Source organism: Leguminivora glycinivorella, chromosome 6, assembly GCF_023078275.1.
Source record: "Leguminivora glycinivorella isolate SPB_JAAS2020 chromosome 6, LegGlyc_1.1, whole genome shotgun sequence".
NCBI lineage: Eukaryota > Metazoa > Arthropoda > Insecta > Lepidoptera > Tortricidae > Leguminivora > Leguminivora glycinivorella.
The window spans coordinates 19139582-19151969 of record NC_062976.1 but is presented as its reverse complement, the minus strand read 5'-3'; the positions used below and the strand labels follow the sequence as shown (position 1 = coordinate 19151969).

The 12388-nt window shown below is 39.4% G+C and overlaps 2 protein-coding genes across 2 annotated transcripts in view; one reads left to right on the top strand and one right to left on the bottom strand.

Annotated features, from left to right (window-relative positions):
- The window catches only part of LOC125226867 (rab3 GTPase-activating protein catalytic subunit), a 60822-nt gene that overhangs the window by 40085 nt on the left and 8349 nt on the right, over window positions 1-12388 (bottom strand). The gene's annotated exons all lie outside the window — the stretch shown is intronic.
- The window catches only part of LOC125226866 (leucine-rich repeat and immunoglobulin-like domain-containing nogo receptor-interacting protein 3), a 54866-nt gene that overhangs the window by 36967 nt on the left and 5511 nt on the right, over window positions 1-12388 (top strand). The window contains exons 2-3 of the mRNA XM_048131018.1: window positions 9175-9345; window positions 9486-11039. Coding sequence (XP_047986975.1) covers window positions 9175-9345; window positions 9486-11039 — 1725 coding nt within the window. The remainder of the gene's footprint in view (window positions 1-9174; window positions 9346-9485; window positions 11040-12388) is intronic.

Here is a 12388-nt window from a genome sequence, read left to right as displayed (position 1 = left end):
AGATAGAAGAAACAAGTTCATCTATTTGTATAGGGGCCGAGCGTGTCAAATTTTGTACTGAAGTTGTTTCTTGCCTGTAATTTTAAATATGTCTCAGGCTCTTGATTGTTCATAATTTTTGTGTTGTTGCAATTGAATATCACGTAACGAGGTATTTTTTATGTTTTGATTGACTTCAACTTACAAAAAATGACGCCCGAAAGCTGCAAGCTGCGATTAAAGACGGACAACTCAGTGGATTTCACTGAGTTCATTTGACACGCTAAGTAGATACGTTTGCTTGATCTATGGTATATATGACATCTGTGATCCCTCCCTTGACGTAATTAAAACCATGCAGTAGCATACTCCGGAGCCATTATCAATTCTAAAACACTCTTAAAATTCTGTTACAATCAATTAATTTCTAATGTACAAAGACTAATCTCAGTTCTTGATATCCATAGCGTATTTTAAGGCTGCTTTCAAAAAATACGTCATAAGAATGTAAAATTGATAGTTTTAGTCGGTGAAATACTATACTTTCCGTTATCCAATAGATTTATTTAATTCAAGTTCCAGTTAGAGCATCTTATTATCTTGATTTTTATAAGACTGGATTTTTGAAAACTAACTCACTAAATTAATTATGAATTTTTCTCTAATGCACGTTTAGAAAAATGCACGTATAGAGCTGAATCAGTCGATCTTATTTGTAAAATTTGGACAATTTTGAATATTAAAACGGGTAAATTTATAATTCTTATATCCTGTACCACAATCATTTCAGACTAGATTTTTATTTTAAGTTTTTGAAAAAGAGTAAACTATCCTAAGGCTAATTCAATTTCTTTCAGAAATTACCTAAAATTAAGTGACAATTTCTTTGAAAATCTACATCACATCGAAGTAAGTTTTGTACTAAATTAATCTGCAACGTTTACTTAAATTGCTGTTATGCCTTAGTGATTATAAATTGCTATTATTGATTTTTGCCAATTTTTTGAAAACGAGCCTTCACCAGTACAATTATTACCACTTTTGGACATTTTCTCATATTTTGTTAGACCAAGTAGAAAAAGTCATATAATGTGATATATATTTATAAATTACTCGCAAAGCCCTTTAATTTGATACCACACACGGTATGATCGAGCGCTTGGTTGCGATTTCACTATTTTTAACACGAAAGCCCTCTTAACATGTTACAATAAGACGATCTTTCAAAAATAGGGGTCAGTGGATTTTAGCCCGCCAAAGCGTAACAATGGTTGCGGACTTCATGCAGTCGCATGCCCAATCCAATCATCATTCCCCGTTAACCTTTGGAAAGATCAACAGAGTTGCGTTCACAGCGGCTTTAGTACATTCCACGGTGAACAAGCGTTCGCTAGTTTCGTTCTGCTAAAGTGCCATCTAGTGAGGAATCGTGTAACTAAATTACTCTAAGAAACTTAGTAAAATACAAATACAATTTATACAATAAACAACATATAAACATTGTGGCATGTTAACCGGGTTTTTTATTTTATAGTTAACATGTAAAAAGTGAAAATATGTTTATAGCAAGCCTTTAACCAGCTTACGTGACGCTGAGATTCGTCAACCGTAGGAAGGTAGAGGTGAGTAGCGCCATCTGTTGGCGTCACCTATAAACCCCCTTATCAGTATGTTTCATTGATAGACATTATTAGGTATTATTACTCTAAGTTTAAACCTCTCGTGTGCCGTGATTATTTTTTATATAGTTTTCTCATACGCGGTTCCGCGTTTCGTCATACAAGTTATGAAAGCACTACATAGAGTATAATCACGACACTAGAACATATAAATATATGAGAATGAAAGAACAACCTAAACTTGGACGGGACCTGAGGGCCGATTTTTGAGTCTCACTGTCACTAAAATACCGGTTGAAAACGGTGAATTGCCTATTATTTTCAGTGACAATTTTCTGAATTCGAACGCGTGAGACTCAAAAATCGGCCCCCTGCCGAGAAAAATTAAAATGTTCCAAAAAGTTAGACATAACACCCGTTCGGTACCAGCCCGACTAAATTTAGATACTTTCCAGTTAACTCGCTTTCAATTAAGAGTTTTGAACCAAGCGGCAGGTGGATGGATGCCAAAAGTTGAAAACAATAAAATCGGTCGCATCGGCCGTGTCAAAATACAACACCGATCTGATGGAAGTGCGCAAAGTTTAATAGAGCTGTCACTCCAAAAACCACGCTGGGGAATAATATCGAGTAAATTATTTAAATAGTAACTCCAGATCACGACAAAGATAAATGAAGAGTTGATGACGTCTGCGACGCAGATGATACAATACAAATATGTTTGTTTTCATTGTAGCTCAAACTACGTAACAATTAAAATAACAATTAATATTAAAATGGGATTGGAAGGTCAGATGGCCGTCGCTTTCGTAAAAACTAGTACTTACACCAAAACTTGCGATTTGTTGTCTAAACGGACCCCATCAAGCTCCCATGAGCCGTTGCAAATTAGTCGGGTAGCGATAACTTTTGAGGTTTCGATAATATTCATGTTTCTTATTTTTGGCATATAGTTTTTAGACTATTGATCAAATATAAAAATAATATTTTATGCGTTCCTTAGGTACTTGCTTAGCACGAACTTTAGGTATTTCTCTTTTTAAGCAGTGTTCAGTCAAAAAAATATTCGAGAAGAAATTATTTGTATTTGTCTATAATATTAATTCTTATACTCGAAAGCATTCAGCAATTGTTAAAAGAGAACTTTACTAATATGGCACTTGCACTAATGACAGATCGCTTAAGCCATGCATGTCGGAAAAGTTTCTTACACGGGATCTAAACCCGGATTGCACAGCAGAGCAATTTGCTGCACCTAAGAACTTTGTAATTGCTTTCCGTCTCGGGAACGCAATAGGATTCTGTCCTAGCTGTTCTTAAGAATTTGTAAAACAAAAGGCGAAATGATAACAATAATAAATTAATTTCAATAACCGCAAAACAAAGTTTACAAATCAAGAATCTCACAACTCGCGCTAAGCTGTTTAAATTCACAAACCGCGAGACCAAATTTTACAAATGTAGGTAAACAAACAATTATCTTCATTTGACCGAACAGTTTCAAGTAATTAAACTAAGTTTTTAATACGATAAAATAATTATAGACGCAGTACAAACTGACGATCGGGGTCATATCACTAACACTATCTCTTTTACTTTGCCTACGATACGACCACACGAGTGCGAAAGAGACTTTTTTTATAGCGGCTGCAAAAGCAAAACTGTATTGTCATCGTTGTGATGTGTCGGTGAACAAGCACTCGCCCAAACTAAAAGCTGCGAGACGCGAAAGTGAATCGCGTAAGCTTGCAGTCCCGTTAGCAGCGAAATCGAAGATGTTCGTAAACGCATGCAAATGGGCCAGTGTGGCGTGCAACCTCAGCCCAGGTGCTATACTGCTCTCTATTTATAACTCAAAAACTTAATTATATTCTTATTTACATTTATCTGTACCTATATCGACGTCGAAATTTTACGTTAGAGTAAACTGATCCTATAGGTACTAATTTACTAATACAGAGCAAACAACAATAATATTGAGGTAACAATTAAACAATAAACATACTGTATAGTGTATATAAAAAAAATATATATTATAACATTTATAAAGCAGCTCAAAGGAAGTAAATTTGATTGGTCTGTATGGTTTCTTAATAAAAACTAATATAAATTAGTTTTATTATTGCAAACCATTAGCTACACAAAGAAGCGCACTTCCTATATTCCTACATTCTTTTATTGTCAGTATGCACGTAAACTCTTACAGTCTGCACAACGTATATAGCAATAAGTTACATCAATAAATTTCTTGGGCAACCACGCTTGTAATTAGGCAACTGATATTAAAATCAATGAACTGACTAATTGGAATCGTACTTCTAACACACGCAAATCAAAACTAACTAGAATGTATGATCCAAAAATGAAGTGCAACAGACAATGTACGAAGAACATCTGGGTTAGAGCTGTAGGTTATTAAAATACCCCGGTTTTTAATAGACACATGTCTCTTGGGACTTATTGTATAAACTTAGCTAGTGGCTCCAAAATATTAAGGGGAGCCCCTAGAAATCAAGGTGTCTGTTCAAATGATTCTACATGTCTGTCGGCAACAGTTAAACAGATTTGAGTGCAATTTTTACTCGAAAGTCTTTTTAATTAAGACAGTTTTTAAATATTATAATACCCTAGGTACTTAATACCGCTGATTTTATATTGAAGGAAGTTTGAAATTATAATTGTTATTGAGGAAATTATAGTTACGTAAAATAATAGATTAGTTTACATGGAAACAAGCACGTAGTTGATTTATTTTATGTCAGCGAAAATATACTATACTATCTATTTCCCTCGGCTTCGCTCGCGTCAGAATGAGACAAAAAGTAGCCTATGTCACTCTCCGTCCCTTCAACTATCCCTAGCCTACTTAAAAAACAACGACGATTCGTAGCTCCGTTTTGCCGTGAAGGACGGACAAACAAACAGACACACACACTTTCCCATTTATAATATTAGTATAGATATAGATAATGTATACTATGTTACATGTCTGGATAGGCCCAAGAGTTATTGATTGTGAGTGTAATCTAATAGCATCGTTTGTCCACAAACAGCAGTCAATTATTTCTGGCCGTCGGCAAATGTTTGCGGCGGCCTGTCAGCAGTGTCAGCCTGTGTACTCGTAATGTAAGACGCGATTACTGAACCATGTTACGAGGTGGATGTACACCTACCGGTATGCCTTTACCGTTTTTAAAATAGATAAAATAATGGATGCATGGACTGCAGCTGTCAGGGCCACACACGTAAGGACCTACTTCGTCCGTATTAAAATATTGCTGTAACTGTAACATCCATAAAGGTGGAAACCCATTACACCATATCATGCTATGACCGTGCTATGAACGTGTCAGGCACGGAATGTAACGCGACACGGATGGCTATGCCCACTACAACGTGTCCACATCATTTCATATCCGGGCATAACGAGTTAAGTGACCGTAGTGTCCGCGTATCATCCCCGTAGCATAGACGAGTATAGTGACCGTAGTGTCCGCGTATCATCCCCGTAGCATAGGCGAGTATAGTGACTGAAAGAAGTATGACAACGCGTGTATAACGTGCTTCAAACGGTCACCATACGCGGTTATACCCCGTTTGACCGCCTGCACGCACCGTTCTATCACCGTTGCGTGCCATTCACGGAGCGTTTCGACACCGGCAAAATATCCTCGCCGACAATATTTGACGGTCCGTGCATGGCACGCTACGGGTATGATCGGTGATGGAACGGGCTAGTATGCATAGCCTCATACTTTGTAATACAAAGAATATTTTTTTGTCTGACACGTTCATAGCACGGTCATAGCATGATATGGTGTAATGGGTTTCCACCTTAATGATAAAGATAATCTAAAATTACGCAGGATAAAGAGCATTTAAAAGAGTGTATTAAGTGAGTCAGACCTTACATCTTAAACATCGAACACGAAATCAAAAATATTGTGGTAATCAACCCGTAAATCTGAAAAACTACATGAACTCTATTAAGATCAAGTTTTAAACCACCTCCTCTCCATCACCTCTATGTTTCATCATCATCATCCTCCTTGCGTTATCCCGGCATTTGCCACGGTTCACAACGCTCTCCTCTATGTTTATAGACGTTAAACTCTCGTGGGACATATTCAAATATTTAATAAAAATACGGTTGTACCACGTTATTATATCGCTACTGCTGCGACATGTTTTGGCCCGAAACGATGATGTTTTGAACCGACTCCATTAGCTTGTACCACTAACCTTTTTTATGCCCTTGCAAGTTGTGTAGTAACTAATTAGTCTTAAGCATTTCATTTTCAAGCAGTTAATAATTTCCTGGCGTTTCAGCATTTTCGCATTCCATACAGCTGATCAAAATTCTTAGAATTCCACATTTGGTAACCCTTGTCCCTTGAAGTGTGTAAAAGTGGTAGGGAAATCAAGCGTTTCCCGGCCGCTGCTGCGGCCGCCACGCTGCATTTCCCTGCAACGGTCCATGCACCGCTTGATTGCCGCTCGCATCATGCACTGTGGTTTTCTTATACATAGGTTTATTAGGAGAAACGCGTATTTTATTAGCAACACTTAACTTTTCTTATTGGAAATATTGTAATCATCGATAGATATACATACCTATATACTTACATCTTTACCACAAAATAGTAAAAATTGATTTCACAATCGTTTTCTAAAATGGCATAGGTATATAAGACAAACGACGCCAAGGGACCGGCCACATCAGAGCGTCGCGTGTCTCGGGGCGCGCAACCATGCGCAACGGACGTCCGCGCCACGCCACCTGAGTGTACACCGTGTCCAATAAGTCCGAATACTCACATTTTACCTCAGTTCTAAACATATAGGGATCACAGGCCATCAAATTCTTATTTAAACTAAAGGGTATATTCCTCTTAATAAAATACAAGCACAAAGTACATGAAATTTCCGAAGTGTCTAAGAAAAACAAAGAGGTAAAGTGCCAACAAAATACTTGCTCGGCACGCAGGTGACGAGTTATTTTTTATAAGGAGAATCTGTATGTGATAAAACAGACGCCACGTGTCCAAAATAAACTATTATGGGTACTGAGGATAGATAACGTTCCGGGCAACTAGAAAAATGTGCCTAGGTTCCAGAGCTCACCATCGGCCCAGGTGTGGGATGCAGTATGTAAGCGAGGTAAACTACCTTCAGTACTTACAGATAAAAGCGTTAAAATCAACGTTTTTTTCTTTAAAACCAAGGTTTTGGAGAAAAAAATGCCTTAAAGTTAAAAAGGATGCTTGGGAATGAGTATCATGTGTCCCAACAAGACGCACCTCCAGCACATTCGGCAAATGGTATTCTAGCGTAGTTTCAGACTAATTTGGCAGTTTTTTATCCGAAACATGAGTGGCCACTCAGGCCTCCAGGTTTAGGCGTATTAGACTATTTTGTATGGTCATACATGCTTTGAAGACTAAATTTTTATAAAATCATAAACCTACATCATTTCAAAAAGGTTATCGAGAGTATTTGAGATGAAATGTGAAGAAAACGGTGCGTGCCGCGTGTGATCCGTTTGAGAAGCGTTTGAGGCTGGTAAACAAGTTAATGCTGGAGTTATTCCAAAACATTTGTTGTGAATGTAGTAAATAAGAGTGCCATTCATAAAATATAATAATAATGTAGTAACTATTTGTTCATTTTGTTTTATTGGCTATTTGTGCTGTATTCAAACTTATTGGACACGGTGTAATTCAAAAAACGTTCCTCAGTACATTTTGTATAGGAAGGACGTAAGACGCGCCCCAGGTGGCGTGGCGGCGGCGTGGCGCATCTTACGTCCTTCCTATACAAAATGTACTGAGGAGACGTTTTTTGAATTACACTCAGGTGGCGTGGCGCGGACGTCCGTTGCGCGCCCCGAGACACGCGACGCTTAAGTGGGAACGCTGGCTTAGATATCTATACTACAGCAGTTTTATACCTTAGATCAGCTATACTCAAAGTGTGCTCCGCGGATCCCTAGGGCTCCGCAAAGCCTCTCTGGGGGCTCCGTGTGAATTTTGGTTACCTAATATGCAACTTCAACTCTCTTCCATAAAACCAAATTCCTTTAGTACCTTTTTGGTACGGAACCTTAAAAACAGTTTCAGGTAATACCTCACATTAGAATCTAATGATTAGATTTTACTAATAGGAATACTTATTAAAATAAAGATTGCAACATTTTTTTTTATTTAAGGGTTCCGTCAGATATTTTGCTTTCTAAAAGGGGAAAATAAGTTTGAGAACCGCTGCCTTAGATTTACCCCAAAATTTAAAAACGCGGAAAAGAGATCCAAGAACAAGCACTGTTTAAATAAAGAATCGCAATAACACTGTATTTTTTCTTTCAATTGGATACATTTACGCACGCGTGAGACGCGTCGCGTGCCTTAGCGAAACTTAATAAATAAATAAGTTATGCAAAAGCTTATTCAAATATGCACCGAGAAACGGAAAGTGAGCAAAGCAAGACGACTTTAACAAATAATTAAACACATGAGGTGAGGACGCGCGGCGGAAACACGCTCGCGGAGAAAATGTCACCGCGCAGATGCCTCGCCTGTCCAATTAGAGCGCACGGCGCTTTGCAAGAGTCTCGTGAAATCTTAATTTCTGGCGCTTTTCTAATTATAAGGCAGTTTTCTTACTTACTCGGACTATTTACGCATTGAATTACGCGTCTGTACGAAGAAAGTGAGATTTCCCGTCCCGTTTATTTGGTAACAATATGCTAGAACTAGCTTTTGCCCGCGGCTTGGCTCGCGTTAGAAAGAGACAAAAAGTAGCCTATGTCACTCTCCGTGTCTCCGTCCCTTCAACTATCTCCACTTAAAAAATCACAATTAGTCGCTCCGTTTTGCCGCGAGGGACGGAGAAACAAACAGACACACACACTTTCCCATTTATAATATTAAGTATGGATATAAATAGAATGAAATTGGGCTATTCGAATAGCATGGCCGATATCTGACTAACCGGTAAAATGAAATATAAACGCTAGTAACCTTACTAACACAATATTTTTTTTTATTTTTATTACGTACCAGCTCTACATTCGCGCTAAATTCAAATTGGCGCATTAGTGAGGACTCGAGCACCGAGCAGGCATGACAAATGACAATCCAGCCTTCACTTAATTCAACACTTTATCCACGCCGTTGCGTTGCGTTCACTCATTTAGACTATAAGCAGAATTAATTGTCATTGAAGAAAAAAAAAATGTCAAAACCTGTACAGTATCCAGAGCTTGCACTGAGCAAATGTAGAGGTATTGTGGAGGGTAGCAAAATTTGTGATGAGTCATGGTTAGCTCGCTGATAAGAGACAGAAGCGACACCAAGGTGTCTCGGTGGCAATTTCCGCAAACTTTTCTTGTCAGACCTGCGGTAGACTACGTCGGTCTCGCATCGGTCTGTTCAGTTATCAGAAAAGGTGCTTCTCGAATATTACACCATAAATCGTCTGTAATAGACGCTTAGGCCATGATGATGATGATGATATAATAGATTCCCGAAAGCTTTTAACTATAAAGGTTCAATTAACAGTGTTTGTTTATTGTTTCCAGGGAGTGGGAAGGCGCGTCTCATGGCTGCGGCCGTGGGTGCGCGCGCTGGTGGCGGCGGCGACGGTGGCGCAGGCGCTGGCCGCGTGCCCCTGGGAGCCCGTGCCTGCGCTGCAGGCCGCCTGCGTGTGCGCGGTCAACCTCGCCCGCGACCTGTCCGTGCAGTGCGACCAGGTACGTAGTACACATTTAGCCGCTAACGACATCTGTACTTCATACGCGGGGACTGATGATCAGATTTGTGTTCGTTTTGTAATCCAATTTTCAAAATGTGCTAACCGATATTTTATTAATAAGGTGTGTTTACATTACAGGTGGACTTCGCTGTGTTATTAAAAGCACTGAATTCGAGCGCAAGAAACATTCCAATAGACTTATTGTACATCAATAATTCAACGATACCGGCGCTCACAGATGGCATGTTTACGCACTTGAAGATTCACAATGTGCAGATTTCCGGTTGCAAGATCACCCGAATAGATGACGACGCCTTTCGGGGGCAAGGACCGCATCTGAAGAACTTGAACTTGCAGGATAACGAGTTGCATGAAGTACCAGTTAAAGCTTTCAAGATATTAACGAACCTTTCGCTGCTTGACATCTCGAAGAATCGCATCACTTACATAGAGAACCATTCCTTTATAACATTGCGAAAACTGACGACGTTAAAAATATCAGACAACAACGTCACATTGGCACCGCATGCGCTGACTGGACTGGAGAATTCGCTTAAAAATTTAAATCTTAAAGGAACCAAACAAAAAAGCGTCCCAGAATGCATAAGAGGCCTTCGAAGCTTAGCGTTCCTTGATCTGTCGCAGAACAGCATCAGAGAATTGCCTGGACCTGAAGGCAAGCGAACATTTGAAGGTTTGGATTCTCTGACAGCACTTAACTTGGAACGAAACATAATTGTGACTCTTAAAGAAGACGCTTTTGCTGGTATCAAAACAACATTAAGTTCATTGAGTCTTCTAAATAATCTTTTGCCAGAATTTCCTGCTGCAGCGATTGGAACATTATCGGAATTAAGAGTTCTCGACATAGGGTTCAACTTGTTAAACAAGCTGCCTGGAAATGCCTTCGGGAGCAACCCATCTATTACACTTCTGGCATTAGATGGTAATCCGTTGCCCACCGTGCCTGCCGAAGCTCTTGCCCATTTAAACCATACCCTTCGAGGTTTAAGTATCGGAGGCCGATTTCTGAATTGCGATTGTCGTCTTAGCTGGATTATAGAATGGATACGAGACGGTGAACTACAAGTGACCTCTAGAGAAAGAAATCCCCAGTTCTGTGGCCACCCACCACAATTCCGTGAGCGCGGTTTCTACAGTTTCCAACCGAACGAGCTGGTTTGTGAGCACGAAACGACCCTCACTCCTGAAGAGTCGACCACGCCACAGAGGCCGATCAACGACTGGAAGATAAGTCAGACAACATCGACCACTGCGCGAAGTACAACCACAAGTACTACGACTACTACAACGACGGCTGCGACCAGTCCTGTGACGACTACTAGTAGTGAGGCGACGTCGAAGGTCCCGGCGACGACGACTGGCGCGGCGCGACCGCGCGCCCCGCCCGCCGTGCGCCCCGCGGCGCCCACCTGGCGACACGCCCCGCACCAACGCCCGCCGCTCGTCATGAACTTTCCCCAGAAACCAAAAGTGGACGACTCGAACGAGGTCATCGTTAAGAATGCCTACAGGCAAGACAACTCTGTCATTATTCAGTGGGACTCTGACGTAGCCAATATTCTTGGTTTCCGAGTAGTGTACAGACTGTTTGGCGATAAAAGTTTCAAGCAAGGTCCGCCGCTCGAAGCCAGCGAGAGGGAATTCAAAATCAAAAACGTTCCATCCCAGGTGAGTACTACTATAGTACCTAAATGTTAGGTTTAAACACGTATACCTAAACATACTCGCAAGTATTGAAAATTGTTTGTGAATTGATATTTACATAGGTTAACCATAATTGTAACAATTCTTCGCCGTAATTCTAAAACTTGATTCAAAGGGTTTCATGTATGTTCCATACATATACGAACCACTGTCTATTATAATCGTAAATGGTAGAAAAATATTTTTATTTTTATGCATTACTAGCTTTTACCCGCGGCTTCGCCCGCGTAATAAAAGTATTCTTATTGAAACGTTTACAAAAAATAAGATTTTCATTTGGATCCGTAGGTTTCTTTGTAGGTAAGCGGGGCAATTCTCGACTGGGGGGCCATTGTAACTGATCTATTTGCTGTACGGTCAGCCAAGAAAGTGGTTTACCACTTTTCGACTCTATTGATCGAAAAGTGGTAAACCACTTTTTTGGCTGACTGTACCTTACACATATTACTATTGTTTTAAAAGAAATTCTTGCAATTATTGTAGAATTGTTACACAGCGACCACAGCGTAGGTAGTAGGTACGAATATGTTTGTATTTTACCTATATAAATATTTATACTGGGGAAACTTCATACAACCCACATAACCAGTATCTCGACGCTATGGTCGGTAGGGTAAAAAGAACTTCCTTGCATTATCGCTTACAATTTTTTCCATTTTGCTTATAGGTACTTATTGCAAACGTAAACATATAAAAAATAAAACCGCCTTCAAAAAAAGCGTGTTACAAAACACGGAGAAACTAAAAAGCCAAAAATAATAAACCTTCGAATTCAGATTTCTTATCGGATTGCAATAATCTAAACATTAAAATTATAAAAAAATCAATTATTTTTGTAGTCGGTACCAGACCTGTTCGTCGCCTTGCTATTTCCTGTTTGCCCCACCCAACCATACGCAGGCTGGCCCCGACTCCAAAAATAATTGATTTGTTTATAATTTGGATGTTTAGATTATTGCAATCCGATAAGAAATCTGAATTCGAAGGTTTATTATTTTTGGCTTTTTAGTTTCTCCGTGTTTTGTAACACGCTTTTTTTGAAGGCGGTTTTATTTTTTGTTAAAAAGTTAATTTATTTGTTGATTTTTAGTGGTTCCTAGTGATATTATATGTATCAGTCCGAATATATATGTACAGTAGTGAAAGAATTATCCTTTAACTCCTAACCGTTGAGGAGTTGACCTTCCATCATCAGCTCAGCCACATAAAATTATTACCATCAGGCGTAAATACTGGTTACTGGAGGGTTGACGTCAGGCGGGCGGCCGGTTGTAAAAACTAAATGCCAAAACCTTTTGCAGTATGACTATCGG